This window comes from Polyodon spathula, chromosome 29, assembly GCF_017654505.1.
Source record: "Polyodon spathula isolate WHYD16114869_AA chromosome 29, ASM1765450v1, whole genome shotgun sequence".
Taxonomy (NCBI): Eukaryota; Metazoa; Chordata; class Actinopteri; order Acipenseriformes; family Polyodontidae; genus Polyodon; species Polyodon spathula.
In genome coordinates, this window is record NC_054562.1 from 8,096,202 (window position 1) to 8,118,290 (window position 22,089).

The 22,089-nt window shown below is 46.7% G+C and overlaps 1 protein-coding gene across 1 annotated transcript; it reads left to right on the plus strand.

The window, feature by feature from the left end:
* The first annotated feature begins 668 nt into the window (after positions 1-668).
* On the plus strand, positions 669-20,897 carry LOC121302263 (vinexin-like). Its single transcript, XM_041232110.1, is given in 23 exon segments — positions 669-829; positions 2,905-3,012; positions 5,451-5,538; positions 7,120-7,419; positions 7,565-7,655; positions 7,804-8,048; positions 8,914-8,977; positions 9,618-9,656; positions 10,123-10,225; positions 11,408-11,531; positions 12,546-12,599; positions 12,879-12,986; positions 14,196-14,242; positions 15,940-16,058; positions 16,163-16,221; positions 16,759-16,805; positions 17,456-17,570; positions 17,890-18,015; positions 18,397-18,654; positions 18,656-19,144; positions 19,517-19,620; positions 19,746-19,852; positions 20,406-20,897. Coding segments are annotated over 21 exon segments (2,673 nt in total). The 5' UTR covers positions 669-829; positions 2,905-3,012; positions 5,451-5,526; the 3' UTR covers positions 20,468-20,897.
* The last annotated feature ends 1,192 nt before the right edge of the window (positions 20,898-22,089 follow it).

Consider the following 22,089-nt stretch of genomic DNA (forward strand, 5'->3'; position numbering starts at 1 on the left):
AGCTCAGTGGTTAGAGAGTGCTGGGCTGCAGTGGGTTTGAGTAGCTCAGTGGTTAGAGTGCTGGGCTGCAGTGTGGAAGGCAGTGGGTTTGAGTAGCTCAGTGGTTAGAGTGCTGGGCTGCAGTGTGGAAGGCAGTGGGTTTGAGTAGCTCAGTGGTTAGAGTGCTGGGCTGCAGTGTGGAAGGCAGTGGGTTTGAGTAGCTCAGTGGTTGTAGTGCTGGGCTGCAGTGTGGAAAGCAGTGGGTTTGAGTGGCTCAGTGGTTTGAGAAAGAATGCGCTGGGCTGCAGTGTGAAAAGAGGCAGATCTGGATAGCTGCACACTAACAAAAAATAAGCCGTGAAGTTGTTCAGACTGTTATATAAATATATCTTTTTTTTTCTTCACTGCCCACAGTATGTGAAACAAACACAGTGCAGAGCAGCCCAAAAACAAAACCAAAAGTATTTGTGTAAGAGGGCAGGGTGGTATTTGCATTGTGCTCCCGATATGGCTAACCCTACCCTGTGAAATATCACCTTACCACACAAAGAGCTTCCTTCATGGCAGGGGCAGCCAGAACGGGCAGTGTTTAGCACCAGCCCTTGGGTTGCCATGGCGATTCCTGTCAGCGTCTCTCTGAAGTTCTTCCCAGAGTCAGGGAGTGAGGCGAGTCAGTGCACTGTGCTGTGCGGAGCCCTGCAGAGCATTGACTGACCAAGGAGAATGAGAGGAAGCAGATAGTCCATCCCTGTGAGTCTCCAACTGAAACCCAAGCCTGATTGAGAAGACACACTTAACATTGCGCTGATTGCAAAAATAAACCAGCCTTTTCTACAGCACACGGGAGGAGGTTTGTCTTTCAAATGTGCATTTCCCTTCACTGGCAAGTCTCAGGTTTACTGGTTAAGCTGGTTTGAGCGAAGCTGTAATACTTCCTCGGGATCTGGTTTTGCTGGGGTTTCAAAAAAAACCAATCCTCTGATGAAATCTCTTTCTTCTTAATTCCACTGGAAATGTATCTGGCTAGTGCCCTTTCTCTGCTGTTCAGGAGTATTGCTTTACATGGTGTCTCTAATCACTGTGTATTTACAGAGCACTTACTTAGTAAATACATGTGGGCTTACACAGAATTACATTGTTATTATGCATAGTAAAAATGTACTTAACATGTAAATATTTTTGCAAGATATATGCAAAGGAGTTGGGGTTGTGGTTGGGGTTGGGTTGGGGTTGTGGTTGGGTTTGAGTTTGGTGTTGGGGTTGGGGTTGGAGTTTGGTTGGGGTTGTGGTTGGGTTTGGGATTGAGTTTGATGTTGGGGTTGGGTTTTGGGTTGGGGTTGGAGTTTGGTTGGGGTTGTGGTTGGGGATTGGTTGTGGTTGGGTTTGGGTTGGGGTTGTGGTTGGGGATTGGTTGTGGTTGGGTTTGGGTTTGAGTTTGATGTTGGGGTTGGGGTTGGGGCTGGTGTTGTGGTTAGGGCTGGTGTTGTGGTTGGGTTTGAGTTTGGGGTTGGGGTTGGGGTTGGAGTTTGGGGTTGAGTTTGGGGTTGGGGTTGGGTTGGGTTGGGGTTGGGGCTGGCGTTGTGGTTGGGTTTGGGTTTGGGTTTGGGTTTGGGTTTGAGTTTGGTGTTTGGCTGGGTTGGGGTTGGGGTTGGAGTTTGGGGTTTGGGTTGTGTTTGAGGTTGGGGTTGGAGTTTGGTTGTGGTTGTGGTTGGGGATTGGTTGGGGTACGGGTTGGTGTTGTGGTTAGGGTTTGGTACACATGCATTTATATATAATCACATCACAAACGTCTTGTAAGTGTGTCCGCCCTCTATAAATATCTGAATATAAAAACCTGTCTACAATCAGGCAGGGCACATTATTGCCAGTTGTTTAAGTAAGAGTACGTCCTTCAAGTGTTCCGTGTTTGCATAGTTACTTGTTTTATGTATTCAACACAAGCAGTGCTTCTTGCTGTTTTTAGTATGTCCACAGTTTACAATAAAAAGCAATGGCATGTTGCATAGCTCTGGAAAGCATTTCCAAGTAAACCAGCCTCTGCTGAATATATTTATTACCGGCTGCTCTGACTTGCAGTGCGGGAAAAATCCTGGGTGACCCTTTCCATGAAGTGCCTCTAATCACTGTGTGTTTACAGAGCAGTTACTCAGTAAATGCATGTGTGCTTACAGATCATTGCAATGTGATTATGCATCGCTACAATGTGCTTAATGTGTGAATGTTTTTGCATGATACAACCCCAATCCCTTTCTGATGCAGCTGTGTTCTTACATGCAGCATCTCGTGCAAAACAATTTCCAGGTTAAGTGCATTGTAACTGCATAATCGCGTTGTAGCGATGTGCAAACGCACACGCATTCACCAAGTGTAAATACACAGTGATTAGAGTCACTTAATGGAAAGCATTACCGGCTCTGTGTAAATGCATTAGCCGGGGTCTTACCACGTTCTCTTCAGTGGCATTGCAGTGGCTGTGTGCCTGGCAGCAGTAATAGAAAGGGACTGAATGCTCGCATTGTCATACCAGTGGAATCTTATTATCATGAACCATCGCCCACAGTGCATTGCATTTCTACAGCTCCTACCTGCCTGCATTGCGTTATGAGATGTGTTAGTTCAGACTAGTCTGCTGTGCGCCGGGATATTCGGTTACCTGGTGTGCTTCACCGCTATCTCTGGTGTCACAGCAACATGGCTGGAGAGAGAACAATGACAAGGCTGTCACTTTACCTAGAGAGGAGGGAGGAGACTTGTTTTAGATGCTCAGGACCCTATGTCATTCAGAGAACCTGTCAGGAACTGACCCACACACACACGCTCACATACACACACACACACACACACACACACACACAGACTCCACCTATCTCTGTGACAGGGAACTCTCTCTCTCTCTCTCTCTCCCTCTCTCTCTCTCTCTCTCAGTCTTCAAAGAAACTCAAAACAGTCCACTCAAGCTGAAAGCTGGTCCTCGCCAAAGCGACTGAACACAGACACCCAGGCAGGACATGGCGATCTTCTGAAAGCGACACGGTAGGAATTGTCTTTCTGCTGACTAGAAACTATTTCCAAAGTGTATTTCTCTAAACTGACACTGCATGTACAGCACAGGAGGAGCTGATCAGACAGGAGGAGCGCCACGTCCAATTTCATGTATTTCAGAAAAGCATGGTAAGAATGTGAAAGCAGTGTTTTATGAAGTTTGACTGAGATTTGCATTAAAGAACGCCTTTTATAAACGCCTGCTAGCAAATGTAAACAAACTGCAGTGTAAACAAGGCCTGCCTTCTCAGAGCGCAGCATGCTTAACCGCAGTGGAGCAAACACACGCCAGAGAATGTCAGTCGTCTTGAAATTGTTTATTATTCCATCTTAAAAGAGCACCAAAGCTGAGTCAATCTCGCAGCCTGCCAGCGTACCTGCTTGGCTGGCACCCGATCTTGCCTGCCTAGTTTCAGAAACAGCTCCATCTTTTGATTCCATTGGGTAGAGGATCAGAGGGTTAGGATCCTGTTTTTGTTTGGTGCAATGCCTGACTTCACTGGCATGGCATTCAAAGTGCTGTTAGCCTGGGAAGTTACCACTGTGTTGCAGACACTGCCGGCAGAGGGAAAAACGATAAAGCAAGCCTTCCCAGCCGTTCTGCATTGGTATTACATTAAGGATCCATCTATGTTACATCAACCAATCACTGTTCAGGATTTCTCAAGAACAACGACCACACTTTTTTTATGTTTAGCTGGCGTGCAAGAGACGAGGATGAGCTGCGTTTTGATTGGATGAACGCAGTAAACAAAGCGGGCGAGGTCCGCTCTCTGTGCGCTCACACTGGGAAACGCTTCATCATGTTAATTTAGCTGCTCTGCGTTGCACTCTTGGAAACAAGCCTGACTTAAGGCATGGTGACAGTTTTTGCCTCTTCAAAGGAGTGCTGCTTAATGAACTGAACGGCTCAAGGTTTTTACCTTATTTGGCTCGGCAGCTGCTCAAGAACTCCCTGGGAAAGAGCAGCGTTCTCGCTTTATTTGAAAATGTTTAGCTTATTAGCTGCGGCCTTATTTGTGTTAATAGACAAGTCTTAGCTGTGCTGCTCCTGCAGGCACAAAGTGAATAAATGGAACTAATGGAAGAATAGTTCATGCATTTATAAAAGACAGCCCCTGCCCCGCTAGGTATCAACCCCCAAGTCACTCATATTCATTGAAGTGGGTTTATTTCTTTAAGAACACTACAGCTGTAGTATAAAGCATAGGGACAGCATGGGACAACTGGAAAATAACTTGCAGATTTACTTTGAGCCCTTAAAGGTACAAGGGACATATCAAACAAAAGTGATTGTTTGCAATGAGGGGCACGAAACCGGGTTTAAAATGTACTAACAGGTTGGATCTGCTCAACCAAATGGTCCATTTCCTTCTCGTGAGACCCGAGTTGCTCTCAAATGTGTTTCAAGAAGCAGCAGCTATTTGTACAGGAGTGCAGTTCTCAAGGGGTAAATTTGTCTGTCAATAGCAAAACCTGATCTTGTCGTCTCCGTACAATAGGACCAGAGTGACCCAAACAGAAGTCCTGCCTTCCTGTCTTCAGCCTCACGTCATAGTACAGAACCACTGGCACTGTGGCGCTGGCGACTGAAGATCCTTCGGGAAGGGGTCTGACCGTGTCCTGCAATTCCATTTGGTCTGGTGCTGTGCCAGACCACCCTGTCTGCTCTGTTGGAATATCTGGCACGCTCCCTCATCGGAATAAATTCTTCTTTGTGTACAAATTCTTTCTTTTTGCAAAGTGCTACAAACTATTCAGCTTAGCGTCAACAACAGCCCCCGGATGGGAGCCCTCAGTTACGACGCAATGATCCCAAACTGCGGTTCTGTAATCTGTCTCGGGTCCCTGATTGTTTTAATGATGCTAAACTTCTGGCCAGAGCTGTAGTTCGTAGTCCTGCGAAGGCCAATCTCAGAGTTTAAAGAAACAGGCTTTGAAGATGACAGAACTGGAGTGAACGAAAGTAGGATTCCCAGGCTCTGTTCCCCGGTTTATAATGCAGTGTTCTGCCCTTCCTTTGCCAGGTTATATAACAGTTTCACAAGGCCTGTGTGAATCTGCCGTCTCAGAGCTAGATGACTCACCCCGCTGGTGACTCGCATCCCCGGCACTGCAGCCAGGAACTCGCTGGGGAGAAGGGCAGTCCGCTGGCCGGAAGGTCAGGCAGCTGCTCTAGTGGTCAGACAGCTTGCGACAGAAAAGTTTCTGAGAAAAAGTCTTCTACAGCGTTTGTCAGTTTTTCCAAGCACACTCGACGCAGCCTCCAGCAACACCCTCGAGACAAGAGCTCTGGACTTTATTAACAGGTTCAGTTGTGAGCCGCTTCCCCTGCGAGTCAGACCCGAATGAGCTCGGAGGCTGTGCGGTGCCCTGGACCCTGTGTGACGTTTGCTAATAAGGAACTGCGTTGTGTGATGTCATTGCAGGGCAACAGGATTATACCCATGATGCTCTGCTGAACATCTGAAGTGGATGAGTTTCACAAAGAGACAGCCAGGTGACATGCAGCCACAGGTAAAGCTTCAGCTCAAGTTTAACACTAGCACTGTGATAGCTCTCCACTGTAAAGCATAGGGCAGCATTGTAAATCCTACAGAGGGATAGTCATGCATATCAAACATGGCAAACCATTGTAAAAATAGGTTAAATTAAAGACTATAGAGAAAGCATGGGAAACTACAAAATCACAGTGGTAGACTTTTATACTGGAGTTTACCCATGCAACAAATTAACCCTTTGCTGCCCCGCGTCCAATGCATTTGACATCGAGAAAACAGGCCTTGAATAGGTATGGGAACAGCAAAGGGTTAAACAGTTGTACAACTATGTAAACTAGTGGCTCTAATTATAGTGAGCTCCACTGTGCAATCCCCTCCACTCTCATTACACTGAACAATCGATCTTGGTATTTGTAATACAAGACTGCCATCTCCTGGTTGTAAGTGAGCACTGCATTCAGAGCTACAGAACTCTGAGGAGGACCCAAGCTTCTAGAATAGCAAAGTCAAGGAGATAAGTTCTCCACTAGGAAAGAGCCTGCTTAGGTTTAATTAGGTCTTTTAAAAAAAAAAAAAAAAAAAACTGTTTGAACTCAAGATACTGTTCCAGCCATTCACTTTTAATCCTCTTCAAGACCTTTAAATTCGTCACGGCTTTGCAATGGAGGCTGGTCATTGGGTGATTAATTCTGCTGGCTGTCCATTCAGAAATAACTGGAGGGTGATGCTGTGGCAAAAGCATGAATGGCAAATTCCCCCCTCCCTCCGTCCCCCCACCTGCCTCTGTGGTTCCCATGGCGACCCCTCCCAGCAGCTTTGTGTGTGTGTGTGTGTGAATGAGGGATTCTCTCACTGGGTACACTGAGGTCATGGGAATCTCGTCTGTCCTTCTCACAGCCTGTGAGATAAATCAGTGACCGAATTGTAGAGAACGAGTCTATTTTCATGGAAATTCAAACCTGACCAGATCTGGTTTGTTTTTTTGTTTTGTGTTTTTTTTTTTAAAACACGTATTTTAGGATACAATTAAATCCAAGTCACAGGACTGGAACAACGATGTGAGTGTTTTATACGGCTTTCGATCACTGCGTGCAGAATCGCACAGCGCTCACTTGCCTGTTTTATAATGCTGGTATACAGGAACGTGCACCGAAATTAAATTTTGACAAGAAACCAAACATGTGTCAGCCAGAGGGAAGCTATGAATTTAAGCAATAACTGAATAAAAAAACACACACAGGTAGGTCATAATTGGGAGGGCAGTTCCTCCCCTTAGACCCGCTCCCACCCCTGTTGCTATAGAAACTCTAATTGGTTTTGGGGGCTAGTGAGGAGGGATTAACTTTACAACACAATCAAGTAGTTTCGGAAGCCATGCTGGTAGAAATGATGACAGATTCAATCTGCAGAACAATCTGCATGAAGTTTGTGTCTAGTTTTAGCCACTTCTCCATCGCATGCATTACAGTTGTTTTGCATAGACCTTGGGCCCTGTTGCAGGTACCACAGCTGTACATGACGGCTGGTGCCTTTCTGCTAACTCTGTGTGTTTGCACTGTTTTAAATCTTCACTGTCTTCATGTCTCCTGGCTGTCAGGGCTCTGGTGCATCCCAGCAGCGTCGAGCGGAGGAGTGGGGTTATCAGAACGGCTCACAGATCACGTTCTCTGGCAATGGACCGGGCGATCGACACCAACACACCTCCCCCCCTGCCCTACTGCGCGTCACTCAAACCTCCCTCCTGGAAACAAACACCCGGGGCTTCCCTTCCCTGGAAGAATTCATTCCAGCCCACCTGCAGAGGGAAGCAGGCCAAAGAGGGCTCACCTCCCCCGGGCTGCTCACCCCTCCTCCCAGTCCCTACTCATCGGGCTTCAAGACACAGCCTGCACACAAGGCAAGGGCTGCTCCATTTCCTTTCCAGAATGCAATGTGGGAACGCAATGTTCTTTTTATGGGTAATGATAGCTTCAAGAATAAAAAATAAACAAACCAACGAGCACACTGGCTGATCTAAGCAGAGCTGGGTTTTTTTCTCTTAGATCACGGTGGTCAAAGGCGACGGCTCCCACACCCTGAACTTCGATTCCTACGAACCCACGTTTCGATCACCCGCCCACAATCTACACGGGGGTAAGAGCCGGGGGGGGGGGGGGCACTTGTGATTTTATCTGAACGCTTGAGAATAGAGATCTTTTAACTGAGTGCACTAGAACCACATTTTAAAATAACAAGTTTCTTTCAAAGCTGCACAGTTGAGACCTCGCTCGTCTCTCGACAGGCTGGCAGGTGAACAGATCCGGCCCGGCCAGTGTGTGGCCCCTGCAGACAGGCGGGGCCCCTGTTGCGGGGCCCCTAACGGAGACCCCCAGGAGAAGCCCGTCTCTTGCCGGTCCTGTGGAACACTCCCCGAGCAGAGCGCCCCCTTCCTCGGAGACAGGGCAGCCATACCACGGGGGGAAGCTGGTCAAGTTCGCTGGGATCGGCCCCGTAGATGAGACGGGAATGCCCATAGCCTCCAGATCAGTAAGTGGAGCCACTAACATCTCCAGTGCCAGCAACATGGTGTGATCACATCTCCTATCTCAATCCCAATAAAAACCTATTGGAATTGAAATAACTATAAATCACAAAGAAACAAAAACGCCATTCACTTTTTTCACGCTTTGTGTCTGCACCGTGGTCTATGCACAGGATGCCTTCTGTACACAGGATTAAAGGCACTGGAAATCCTGCTTCTCATTGGTGTTTTGTAATGAGCAATCCAGAGGAAAGGTCAAGTTTAAAGGGTGCATAAAACAAACCTGAACGTATTGGACTTTGTGCAGAAGTGACGTCAGGCAGTTCTTATTTACTTTGCCTCCCGCTCGCAGTCTTGTTTAGTAATGACGAGCACGCAAGGGAATGGTTCTCACACCTCCCCGTCATTCAAGGCTTCTGGTTTCTTCTTTTGTTTGTCATTGAAGCATGTTGGATTAGTGATCTCACCTTGAGCACCTGCGTAGGGGCGCTGGAAGACTGGAAACCAAATACCACGAGAGAAAAGAGATCACTTTGTGCAGCCTACCGTTCTGCGTCTAGCAGGGCTGGGTATTCCAAATGTCTTTATCTTTTCTTCTTTCCTTCTTTTCCTTTTTTTTCATTCCTTCTTGTCTTTTCTTTCTTTCTCTCCTTTCCTTGCCTTTCATTCTCTCCTTCTTTGACTTTCTCTTCTTTTTCTTTATTCCTTCTTTCTTTCCTTGTCTTTCTCTCCTTTCCTTTTTTCTTTCCTTATTTCATGGTCTGTCTTCTTTCTTTCTGTCCTTTCTTTCTGTCCTTCTTTCCTTGTCTGTCTCCCTTCGTTCTCCCTGTCTCTCACGGTTCTCTCTCTCTCTCTCTCTCTGTGTGCTAGAGTGTACACAAGCCCAGGGACTGGTACAGGAGCATGTTCAAACAGATCCACACGAAGACTCCAGGTAACAAACCCTTTCCCAGCCGTTCTTTACAAAACATTCCTTTCCTCAGTCAGCCCTGAAAAAACAAAGCACACTGCAGGGTCACACGAGCAGCGAGGAAGAAGCTGCAGATTACAGGTCAAGACGCAGTGTCACAAAGACACCCAGAAAGAAGCCCAAGAGCCTCTGCTTAGGGGCTTAGGAGATTCCACCCCGGTGTGCCGTAGTAAACGTTATGTTTTGATTATGACTTTCCCAACGTTTCAGTGTGTTTAACACACCTTTGTCAAGGGAAAGTGTGCTTGAAAACAAACAGTGGAGGTGCTTATAGAAACTACACTCACTTATTTCTACTGAATTCTATTTGTTTGTGATGTCATGTACTGCAGTTAATGATGTAACACTTTCCTCCTATATATATATATATATATATATATATATATATATATATATATATATATATATATATATATTATATACAGGCAGCACGTTGGGAAGTACATAAAATCTGCAGCAGATCGAGATAAATCCATTTCTTTCAGCCCTAGCTCGGGTTGCAGGCAGGCAGAACTCCCATCCCTCCAGCGGGCGTGACGATAGCACTGTCCTTGGTCTGATTGGCCCATGCCTTAACCACTGTATCGTTTATTGTTCTTTTCAGAATTTGACTTTGACTGTGGTGGACCCAACGCTTCAGACGGTAAGCTGCGGTGACCTCTTAAACAGTAAATCGAATTTCAGGTGAGAAGACGCCGCTGTGTAGCGCATTTAGGAATGGGGATGAAAAAAACCCTTCAATAGCCCGACAGCTGGAATCATGAGGAAATTCTGCAGCTCGGTGGATCAGGGCTGCCTGAGTGTCTTCTTCTAATCATCTTCTCTGTCTGCAGCCCAGCAGAACCATCTGTGTTTGTACTGCTGGAACCCCCTGGAGAGGTTTACACAAAGAGAACTGGGAGCTTCATCTCTGAATCTCTCGCCGTTCATTAAACTGCTGCGTGCCTTGAAACCAATTAAGAGTCTTGGCACTGTGATGGCGTGCGAGCTACAGAAGGGGCACGGTCAGGGTTTTGCTGCACGCTGAATTTGGTTGTTGTCTAACACACTGTAAGTGGAGTTTTGAATGACGTTCCCCTCACTGGCAGCTCGGTGTCCCCCTGTCCCAGGTGAAGACCCTAGCCGCCGCCCTGCTGAGCTGGACGTCGTGGACGGAGTCTGTCCTGATGGAAATCTCTTTGGGCTCTCCTCATACGGTGCTCTGCCTGACTGGTAAGTATCCTCCACTCTGACATGCGCTGGAGGCTTTTCAGGCCTCTCATTCTGGTCCTCTGGTAATGTGTGAGTCACACAGTCAGGGAGGGGAGTGCAGGGGAGCATACTAACTGTGCCAAGTTCCTGGTCTTTGCTGGGGATTCAGAAAGGAGCGTCACATTGGCTCTGGTGCTCCCACGATCGCCAGAGACCAGCTTGAGGTCGCGAGGCGCCTGGCCTGTAGGGGTCACTGTAGTGCTCTGAGCTTAAGAGGACACCTGCTGGGCTGGCCGTTGTCCTCTAGAGGTCAGCAGCTCAGCCACATCCTCTCTCGAGCTCTGGGGATCGGAGGACGCCCGCTTACCTTGAGGGAGAGTAAATAGGCAAAATTGGGGCAAAAATAACCTGTTCCCTTGTTAACCAAGTAAATGAGAACACATACCAGCCAGCAGCGGCGACCAGGCCAATAAGACTCAAAGATAAGCAGTAATACTTTATATATTATATCATCATCACCAGACGATTAGATCACAGCGTTTCCTTTTAGATTTTAGTTCTGCGTCGTTAGCAGGTGCTTTTCTCCTTCAGCAAACATCCTGCCATTAAAAGTGCAGATTAAAAGGCTTTGTGAGTTCTCCCGCTGGGCTCTTTCCAAAGTTATTTCAAGAATGGGTGTTTTTTTTATGAGTAGCTTTAGTATTCACAAAACAGGGAGCAGCCAACAAAAAAAAACACAAGCTCTCTAAAAAAGACCTGCTGCGTCTCAGCATGAGAACGCATCGCAGCGTGAAGAGATAACGTCCAAATAAGAACATGGATTGTTTTTGTCTTTCTCAATGAATTTAAAAAAGCAGAACAGACATAATGCAGAACATAAGAGATTCAGGGTGTGCCTTTAGGGTTCTCTCCTTAATTTTAAAGGAAGCTGATTGAAAGGAGAATCGTGGGGTGGTTACTCCAGTTAATAAAATCAAACAGTAACGTTTTGATACCAAGAGATTTGGCGACAGCCCTGCTCTGAAAACAAAACAGGAGAAAGGAGTGTTAAGCACGTCCCCCTTCAGATCCCAGTGAAGTGGGACTGCCAGGGCCTTCTCAAAGAAGGAATACAAAAGAGCAACACACCGACAAGTCTGGATCTGTTCAGACAGGGGCTGGTCTCTGCAGTAATAAATCAGTTAGTCTTGCTGGCTGTTGCAGGAGTGAGCTGGGGCCTGGAGACACAGGGCGTGACCGAGGGGGGGCGGGCAGGCAGAAACCAGAACCGAGGAGCATATTCGACTACGAACCCGGCAAGACGACCACTCTGGAGCAGCAGAACCAGGTAGGCCAGTCAGTCAGCTCCCCTGAGACACCTTTACCAGAGTTACAGCACAGTGGCATAGAGCACAGTGAGACATGGTAGAGCACAGGGAGGCATGGTAAAGCACAGTGAGGGGTAGGTAAAGCACAGTGAGGCATGGTAAAGCAGAGAGAGGGATTGTAAAGCACAGCGAGGGATTGTAAAGCACAGAGAGGGATTGCAAAGCACAGAGAGGGGTAGGTAAAGCACAGTGAGGCATGGTAAAGCAGAGAGAGGGATTGTAAAGCACAGCGAGGGATTGTAAAGCACAGAGAGGGATTGTAAAGCATATTAATAAACATGTAAACCAGGGTAAACTCTAAGTAGGGGGTTAACTGCTACCGTGCACACTTACTGAGGTCAGCTTTGAAAAGTGGTCTTCTGTGAGTTTTTAAAGGGAAGGGTTGAACTCTAAGATGTTCTCTCCACCCATGGAAGGTTTGCCCTGGTTTTTTCCTTGGCCAGGAGTTTGAATTTACCCCACAAACAGGTGCTGCACAGCTAGAAGAAACACAGGGAGCTGTACTGAGACTCAAATTAGACACACATTTTGAAGTATTTGTATAAAATGTAGTTTTAATTCAGTGCATGCATAGCCCATTAGTGTGGCTTTGTTGTTGTGAATCATAGACTAGCTGCTACATACTGTAAAGGCCCGGACTAGTCTCGACTTGCACTGATTCACAAACCTGCCACAAAGCGACTCTACTGGTTTATCCTGCCTGTATTTAAAGGCTGCGCTTGTCCTGGGATCAGGCAGGATCAGCTGTTTTTTCAAATACAAATAAAAATGAGTTACTCAAACACACAGACTGAAGAAACCGACTTGCTGCAGGGGAGGTCTTAGCTGTGGATTTAGCGATTTGACCCCGTCTCGATGAATCAGACATGGAGGGAATGGCAAACTGCAGGGGTAGCGTGCAGCTCTATTGTGGCGTGGTAAACCTTTACAACGGGTAGCTGACCCACCGCCATGTTTCCCATCATGCCTCTCAGATCCAGAGGCCCCTGACAGAGTCTCCACCAGGGCGGCGCTCTCCACCCATTGAGGTGAGAAACACGCCAGGCTTTCTGCCCTCCTGTCTGTGTGTGTGTGTGTGTGTGCGTGTCTGTGATGCTACAGAGTAAGTACACTGGTTTCTCATTGTAATAAATCAACTATTGTGCAATGTTTGGTGTGTTGCGTTGTAGTGGGTGTTGTGCTGTTGTGTTGTATTGTTGTGTAGTGTGTGTTGTGTTGTATTGTTGTGTTATGTTGTGTTAGTTGTGCAGTGTGTACTGTATATCAGTGTAACCTCTCTCCTCCTCTCCCTGGCCGGCCTCTCTCAGGAGGTTCTTGCCAAAGAGCTGAGTCAGTTTCAGGCAGAGCTGGACTCCGATATTGAGGGCATGCAGAGGCGCCTGTCTCAGAAACATCACCCCCAGAGCCCGGCTGAGGTACTGACCTGTTTGTGTCTCTCAACGCACCCAGCGCCTGCCTGCTGCACCCAAATCAAATCTCCCCACCCAGGAAAGACACCTGCGTAAAACTGGCGGGAATCTGAAGTGCTTCTGTGGCAGAGACTTCATACAGAAAAAAGATTTCGAGACGGAGCAGACCAAACGCGTCTTTCACAAGGAGAGGCCATTGCACACCAGAGTCCTGGAGTTTTACTTTAGCATTTTTCAGTGGCTAAAAAAAATAAATTATAATAATTTCCAATCATCTGCTTAACGTGTAAAAAGCTTCAAATGCCATTAAATTGCTAATAATAATAATAATAATAATAATAATAATAATAATAATAATAATAATTCCGTGAAATCAGTGCGACCTCTATGAGTCAGAAAATTACTCGTTTTTTTTGTTTGTTTTTTTTTAACCCTAAAAAAGCTAGCTCTCTTCACAACACCACCACTGTCCTCGTCGCTCCTGCTCGTCAGATTATTCGACTATATATTAAGACGTTTTTACCCGGACTGACCCACATGCACACGGAGCGTATAGGGGTGTGAATCAGGGTCAGGACACGAGCTGTACAAACAAAAACGACATCTCCTCTTACTAAAATCTGGTACTTTAAAAAAATATATATATTAACCCCTTCCACTCCCTGTGCATCAGCGGTACACTTGAACCTTGTCCCATCAAAAGCCCTTAATTGATAGAATGCTTAGGTTCAATCTGCCAGTCGAAGACGAGTCTGGAAACTCGACTCGGGGTGACGAGAGAGTGAATAATTAAAGAGCCCAAACACCGAAGCCAGCAGCAGCGTGGCAACGCGTACGCAACGGAGGAAGGTGCAGATTGATAGGGCATTGGAAGCTTTTTACTGTTGCATTCTTAATAAAAAATCACCGCCGAGCTGATTCTGGTTTCGCATGCTTTTGCAAGCTTCCCTAACCCGTTTTAAGAAGGTCCAGTCCCTGGCTTTATTCCAAGCAGGAAACAAGTTTATTCCAGGCAGGAAAGTCGTGTAATGCGTAAGGCTGCTTGGAAAGGGGGGAGTCTAAGACCCAGGGTACTCTCTTTTTCTTTCTGCCTGCCCCTCCCCACACTCCTGACTGGGAGCCAGGATCTCGCTGTTCCTCTCTCATGCTCTCCCAGTGGGTTTGGCTAGTGAGCTGTTATTTATGAGGGCAGGTTTCATTGTAATCTCTTTTCAGAGTACGCCGCTGAGAACACACTCCTTTGCCGACTCACGGGACACCAGGTGAGTCATAAACAGCTTCCCAACTTTGTTATGTTGTTGTTTTGAATTGACAAATTAACAAAACCGTGGAAAGTAACGTTCTCAAGTCTGATCTGTTTCACACATCAACGGTGATGAATTCAGAAACGCTGAAATAAAACTTCAGTCCGTTCAGCGATAAACGTTTTCACAAGAAGTCTTTCATTTGTGAGGTTAATGGCGCAGGTGCAGAGTATGATTTGTAGACTGCGTGTGTTTCTTCTGGGCAGGGCGTGTGACACAGCAGATGATGATAATTCATGCAGAAAACGTCCAGATTTGAATCCTGCAGAATATCTGAGTTAACGGAGGGTGGTTTGTAGTTCATCTTTTAAACAAACTGTTTTAAAACATTAGAGAGAAGGACACGGTTTTTATTTCAACTCTGAGTCCAGTTCCAAGTTCTGGTCACAGCTCCCCAGGTCTCACACCTATCTGCAGCGTAGTTTAAACGCAATACAATAATCTGACTGGTTTATCAGTACACTAAGCCACGGTGTACCACATCCAATCAGACCACTGACTGTGCTGCTCCCTGAAGAAATAAATGCACTGGATGAATTTGCTTGCACTGTGTGTTCATGATCGCCTGATAAATTCTAACCGCGCTGGGTTCCAGATCGTTCGGACTTCGTTTTTGCATTATGTGTTATTTATAACCTCGGCCAGGAATTTTACTTTAATTCTAAACAGTTGTTTTTGCATAGCACACAGTGCCACCCGGTGGTCTCAATTGTAAGTCTCTGACTTTGTGTCTTCATGCTGAAATCACAGCAAATGGAGAAGTCTTTACAGCCGCACCTGAACAGCCTGTTAAGTATGGGTGGAATGCGAATCCAGAATGGCAGCTGCCTGCTTGCCAGGGAGTTTGTGTTTTACAAGGTATTTAGCAAGCCTGCAGAATTGCTCAGAACTGCCTCGGGTGACTGTGCATGGGGTCTGCTGTGGAATCAGGAGCCTGTTAGCAGCGTGTGTTGGTATGAGCCTCATAGATGATCTCCTGCATCCTCGTGGACTGTGCTGAAGCAGCTCGGGCAGGCTTGTCAGGGTGCACTTTAGTCAGTAAAGCACACGCTGCAGAGAGAGAGAGAGAGAGAGAGAGAGATGCACAGCCTGTGTGGTGCACAGTTTAACAATTCCTGCAAAAGTTAATCTTTGAGCTCTTGGCTGCTTTCCTGCATTCCTCCACTCCAGTGTTAATGTTAGCTCAAGACTCTTGGCGCTTGTTGCTTTTCAGTCATCCTCGTTAATGTCTCAGCGGGAAACCGAAGTAAACAAGACCTTTCGTTATGTTTCCAGAGAAAGGGCTTCAGCACCTCCTCGGCCCGTGCAAAGCGCTCTGTGGCCGTGAGGGGGATTGTGTGAGCGCTGTTAGACTCGATTCTTAAAAGCACGATAGTCTTCCTCTTGGCGTTCCGGCCGGCCCTCCTAATGCTTGTGATGCAGGTCTTTTGGTTTTCTGCTTGGTTTCAAGCCCCTGTTTCTCAGATCAGCCCCAGTGTCTTTGTGCTGGTAAGCTCCAGCTCCTGAGAGCAATTGCCCATGCTTATTCCATGCATTTTCTATGCAGTTTTTGTTACCTTGTTTTACCAGACTTGTCTGATGCCATGCGTAGCTGTTGCCACAAGGTCGAAAATCTGCACCCAGCCTTCGACGCAAACCTGTTGTTTCTCTTCCAGCTCTCTGACCTCACCGAAGCATCCAGCTGCAAAGGGGTGGGGCCTGCCACCTGTCAGTCACCCTCACTTGAGCCCCCAGAGCGGGAGAAGGGGAGGAGCTAGCCCCACACACGGCAGGAGTGAGTTTCGCGAGTCTCACATTGAAACCTTGTGTGTTTCAATGCTTTGCCAGGTTACTGCTGGTAAAGTCAGCTTAGTGTGTTTCATTGTGTTCACTCCACAGCCTCGCCTGACGTTTCTGCATCAGCCATGGATTTCCCTCCCAGACGAGAGGAGAAGAAGGTGAGACCCTGCAGAGTCTCAGGCGCGCCTCCACAGAGCAGACTGCCCGCACCGGGCAGCTCTGTAGGGTTAGATTCTACAAATCTATAGATCTCTGTAGAAACGGGTGTGATCTACAGCTGCAGGAGAGTGTGTTGACAGTACTGCCGGGAATCACGATTCCGCTATTCCTTAGAATTATTTTCAAACCATAAAGTCCTTGAGCTAGGTTTCCCAGCGCCTTCAAGAGGGGATCGTGTGTAGTTTTAGTTCATAATTGCCTGTTTTAGACCACGGTAGCATTTTAAAAATAAACGCAGTCCAGTTGTTTTTTTTTTCTATAAAAACCTTTTCCCTCTAGACTTGGCAGCGAACCTCAAAAACAAAAGTCTTTCCAGACTTGGCTGAAGAGCAGCGTGACAGTGCAGTGTCAGTAGAGCAGCATGCTTACTGCGGTGTTGTTAATATGGGATTTCTTCCAGTCCTGCAGCATGATGACTCCTCTGTTGTTAATACATGGTTTATAATAGAATCCACTCGCTTTGATTCTCTGTGCAGATGAAAGCTGCCCGCGCCAAGTTTGATTTCCAAGCCCAGGCTCCAAAGTGAGTGAACTGATCCTTTAACATTTGTGCTTTGAGTTTTTTCTATGTGTGTTTTATGAACTCATTTTCTTAATGATGTTTCCAGTTGATGTGAGTGCTTCTGAGTTATTCCCTAAAGCTGTCTTAACCAGGCCATGCCAGGTCATTCCAGGCCATTCCATGCCATTCCATGCCATTCCATGCTAGACCAATTTCATTGATTTAATTGATTGCTTGGGAGGCAGTGGTTAAAGTCCAGGGCTTGTAACCAGAAGGTCCTCAGTTCAAATCCCAACTCTGCTCGCTGTGTGGGACCCCGAGCGAGTCGCTTCACCTCCTTGTGCTCTGTGGATGAGATGTTAAATCACGTCCTATTGGAAGTGACTCTGCGTATAATGCACAGTTCACAGCTTGCCTCTGTAAAGAGCTTTGTGGTGGTGATCCACTATGAATAGCGCTATATAAAAATAAAATAATGATATTATTTAGCATCCTTCATGTGCAAGTATTATTTACAAAAATACACAGCAAACCAAATGAGCTCCAGACTGCTCACTAGCGATGGGGCAAATCAAACAAGAGACGTTTTGAGCTTGGATTTAAAAATACTATCTGATTGGCTGGAACGTCTGGTATTGCTCGCAAAAAAACCTTTGCCCTTTGGCCCTCAGAGAGCTGACCCTGCAGAAGGGAGACATTGTGTACATCCACAGGCAGGTGGACGCCAACTGGTACGAAGGAGAGCATCATGGGAGAGCGGGCATCTTCCCAACCAGCTATGTGCAGGTGGGTCACATGCACAAATATATTAGTGTGTAAGCCCACATAATCAGTGTGTTGGGGTGGCACTGGATGCAGATAAAATCATTCTTAAGTGATCTGTATAGCCATCACTGTTTCCTATGTGCAAGAGGCACGCATTGTGTTAAAGGTATGATTTGCAATGGTGTTTTCAGCACTGTTCTTAAGTCTCATTTCACCCCAGCACTTTCTCTGTCCATTGTAGAAAGCACGCATGCGAGGGTGGTACAGTAGTAATGTTAAGATTACCCTGTAGTGGCCATTAATGGTATTGCTTTTTTAAAAAAATACTTTTCCCTGCCAGATGATCCCCCCGAGCGAGAAGCCCACCCCAATCAAGACCCCCACCGTGCAGGTGCTGGAGCACGGGGAGGCCCTGGCCCTGTTCACCTATCAGGGGGACCTGCCAGTGGAGCTGTCCTTTCACAAGGTGAGGGCACAGGGAGACCCTGGAGAGGCACAGAGTTTTGATTTTAAAACATCTGGCGCCACTCTGGAGGGGGGGAGGGGAATAAATCAGTTTTTTGCTTCCTTGGTTAACTTCCACAGCTCCTTTTCTGTCACTAACCAGCCCTCTGCTTCCTCTTCCTCTGCTGGCTGATCTGCTTTCCTGATCTGGAAAGTGTGATTTAACAGCAGATATCATTTTTTAAAATGAAGATAGAGGCTCGCTGTAACAATTAATGGAACTGCAGGTAACAGTGCAGGTGAAACACCTGTTATTACAACCCTGTTGTGAGAGAGACAGCTCTGTTTCATCCACCCATAGCGGCAGCGATGAGGATTAACCCTCCTCTCCTGTCTGCCCCAGGGCGAGCGGATCTGCCTGTGCCGGAGAGTGGATGACAACTGGCTGGAGGGGAAGATCTCGGGCACGGCTCGGCAGGGCATCTTCCCGGCCAGCTACGTCCAGGTGGTCAAAATGCCCCGCACCAAGTCATGTGACGAGTACCCAGCATCCCCCAAGCCCGGCTGGCAAGCCCCCGTCAGCCCCTCCCAGCCTCCCCGGTCTCCAGACCCCCCAGCGCACCCCAGCCTCTCTTCCTCCTGCAGCAACATGGAGCCTCTTCTCTCCCCCTCCCGGCTGCTCCCTTCATCTGCAGCCTGTCTCTCCCAGACCCCCCCTCGGGGTCCTTCCCCCTCCCCCCTCCTCTCCTCTCTCCCCCAGGCTGAAGCTGGCCCCTGCCTCCCCTCGATCTCCTTCCATCAACCCCGCCCCCACACAGCACAGCCTCTCCCAACGGGCAGGGCAGTCCTCTCCAGGCCCCGCCCAGTCGCAGTGGCAGGCACCCGCTCCGTCCAATCACAAGCCTGTCCCCTCCTACTCCCAGTGGACAAGCCTCCCCCCTGAAAACGGGCAGGCGGAGTCTCCAGCATTTCTGTCCAATCACAAGCCTGGCCCCTCCCCCCAGTGGGCTGCTCCAGCCCCTTTTGGGCAGACCGCCTCCCATCATCGAGCAGACCCCCCTCCCACAACTCCTCCAGGCTCCTCCCTACCCAAGAAGCAGGCAGGGACACCAGCACCCCTGTCCAATAGCAGACCTCTGCAGTCGCCCCAGGTGAGTGCATCAGAGAAGGATCTTTACTGTGTTTTATGAATGCAAGCCGTGTGGCGCTGGTGAAGCGCTGAGGATCAGTGTGTTAAACAGACTGAAACTGCTGTTCTGCCAATTGTGAAGTCCTGGGATTTCTTGGTGTAAGTCGGTATTGTCACATGCCTGACTTGGGTCACACTTGGTGAAAATCAGTAGCCTGCAGCTTTTATAAAACCTGAGGATTCTGTAAAAAACAAAAACAAAACAACAACATTCTTCGACAATCGACAAAGTTTAATTTAGTATTACCAAAATGATTTGCAACGTCTTCTGTACAAGTTATGTAGCAAGATAGAAAAATAATTGCAAATGTGTGTGTTTGTCCTGTCTTTCTAGGGAACGGTTTCCTCACACTCTCTCCAGCCCAGGAATTCCAAGACCACGCCCCCTCCACTGACACTGGCCAATCAGATCGACACGACACATTCCCGGCGGATGCTGTGAGTGTTTTGTTTTGTCGGGCGATGCTCACGGACGCCCTGTTCGTACGGGAGCTCTCTGTGTTTTGTCGGGTGATTGTCGCGGTCGCCCTGTTGAAGGTCTCTCCTGTCCCGCTGTGTTGCAGGTACAGAGCTGTTTATAACTACGCTCCTCAGAACAGTGATGAGCTGGCGCTGCAGGAGGGAGATGTCGTGCAGGTGATGGAGATGTGCGATGACGGCTGGTTTGTAGGTAAGAGCAGCACCGTGTGTGTGTGTGAGTGAGTCTGTGTGTGTGTCAGTGTCTCTGTGTCAGTTTGTCTATGTGTGTTTGAGTCAGTGAGTCTCTGTGTCAGTGAGTCACTGTGTGTCAGTGAGTTAGTGTGTGTGTGCTTGTTGACTATTGTAACAAAAATCTTCACTGGTAAACAAAACAAAATGTGAAAAGAGACATACAGGAGTAAATGTCAAAACTGCAAGAGTACTTCTGGAAACAAAGAAATAACTAGAATAAATAGCTAATAACTAGAATAAATAACTAATAGCTAGAGTAAATAGCTAATAACTGGAATAAATAGCTAATAACTAGAATAAATAGCTAATAACTGGAATAAATAGCTAATAACTAGAATAAATAACTAATAGCTAGAGTAAATAGCTGATAACTGGAATAAATAGATAATAACTAGAATAAATAGCTAATAACTGGAATAAATAGCTAATAACTAGAATAAATAACTAATAGCTAGAGTAAATAGCTAATAACTAGAATAAATAGCTAATAACTTGTTTCTTTTCTTTGCTAGGGGCTTCCGAAAGAACTCGAGCATTCGGCACCTTCCCTGGAAACTACGTGGCGCCCGTCTGAGGACACGTGGGCACGACGCCACCCTGGAGCCCTGGCACCTTCCACTAGCCCACTGGCCACCAAACCTGGACAAGCACATGGATAAAGAGGGCTATTCCATACCCCAGCTGATTACATGCAACCCCCCCCCGAGAGACTCTCTGGAATAGCCAGCCACCAGACCGGCAGTCCTAACAAATACAAGCCATGCTTCTGGACGTGATGCAGCTCCCCAGCATTGTATATAAAAGCACAATACTTTTTATAAAACAGGGCTCTCCTACACTAGCTGATTAATCTGCACCTCCCTGACCAATTTATGAATGTATTTATTTTTTTAAAATACGACATTTCAAAATCTAACATGAAACATTGTCCTACTATCGTGGCTTCCGGTATCATTTTGTAGATTTGTTTTGATTACACAATGTTAAATAAAAGAGCAAAAATATGTTCAGAAAGTTGTTTGTTTGTTTTTTAAATCCTAAAATTGTGTGTGTTACAACACGTGTGGTCGTAGCTGTACAGTACTGGAGTGCGGCTGATTAGATTTTGAATCTTTCAGTCGGTGAAAACGATAGTGAATCATTTCTAAAATGTTTAAAGGGAGTGTGCAAGTACAGGTGTTGCGCTTTACCTGTGCGCGGGAATGCGTTTCCACAGTGTGAATGACCTTCACTCATTTTCCACGGGGTCACTTCCATCACGGGACAGTGGCACCAAAACATGCACCCAGCAGAAATTAAACTCTTACACGTTTTTAAAAATACAGTGATTTTATATATTGCACAGCATGTGTCAGGAATGACGTGTCATGTGAGGGGCACAAGTGTGTGCTACAGATGGCAGGTGTTTCCTTATTTTTGTCCATCCCCTGTATGTTTTGTATCTCTTTACTGTGATCCAATGTTTTTCTATGGACTGAGAATTGGCGTCAAACTGACCAGAATGAGGGACTCCCTATGATTCACCACTAGGGGGCACTTAACTTACTACTAGCTCTGGAGCAAGACTTCAGCAATGATCTATTTATTAAATCTGATGTACACAGACCCTGACACTGATGCGATAATGTCATCTGAAATGTCTTTATAATATACAGCGCTAGACCCTGATATTGATGAGATCCAGCCCTCTGAAATGTCTTTATAATATACAGCGCTAGACCCTGATATTGATGAGATCCAGCCCTCTGAAATGTCTTTATAATATACAGCACTAGACCCTGATATTGATGAGATCCAGCCCTCTGAAATGTCTTTATAATATACAGCACTAGACCCTGATATTGATGAGACACAGCCCTCTGAAATGTCTTTATAATATACAGCGCTAGACCCTGATATTGATGAGACCCAGCCCTCTGAAATGTCTTTATAATATACAGCACTAGACCCTGATATTGATGAGACACAGCCCTCTGAAATGTCTTTATAATATACAGCACTAGACCCTGATATTGATGAGACACAGCCCTCTGAAATGTCTTTATAATATACAGCACTAGACCCTGATATTGATGAGATCCAGCCCTCTGAAATGTCTTTATAATATACAGCACTAGACCCTGATATTGATGAGACCCAGCCCTCTGAAATGTCTTTATAATATACAGCACTAGACCCTGATATTGATGAGACACA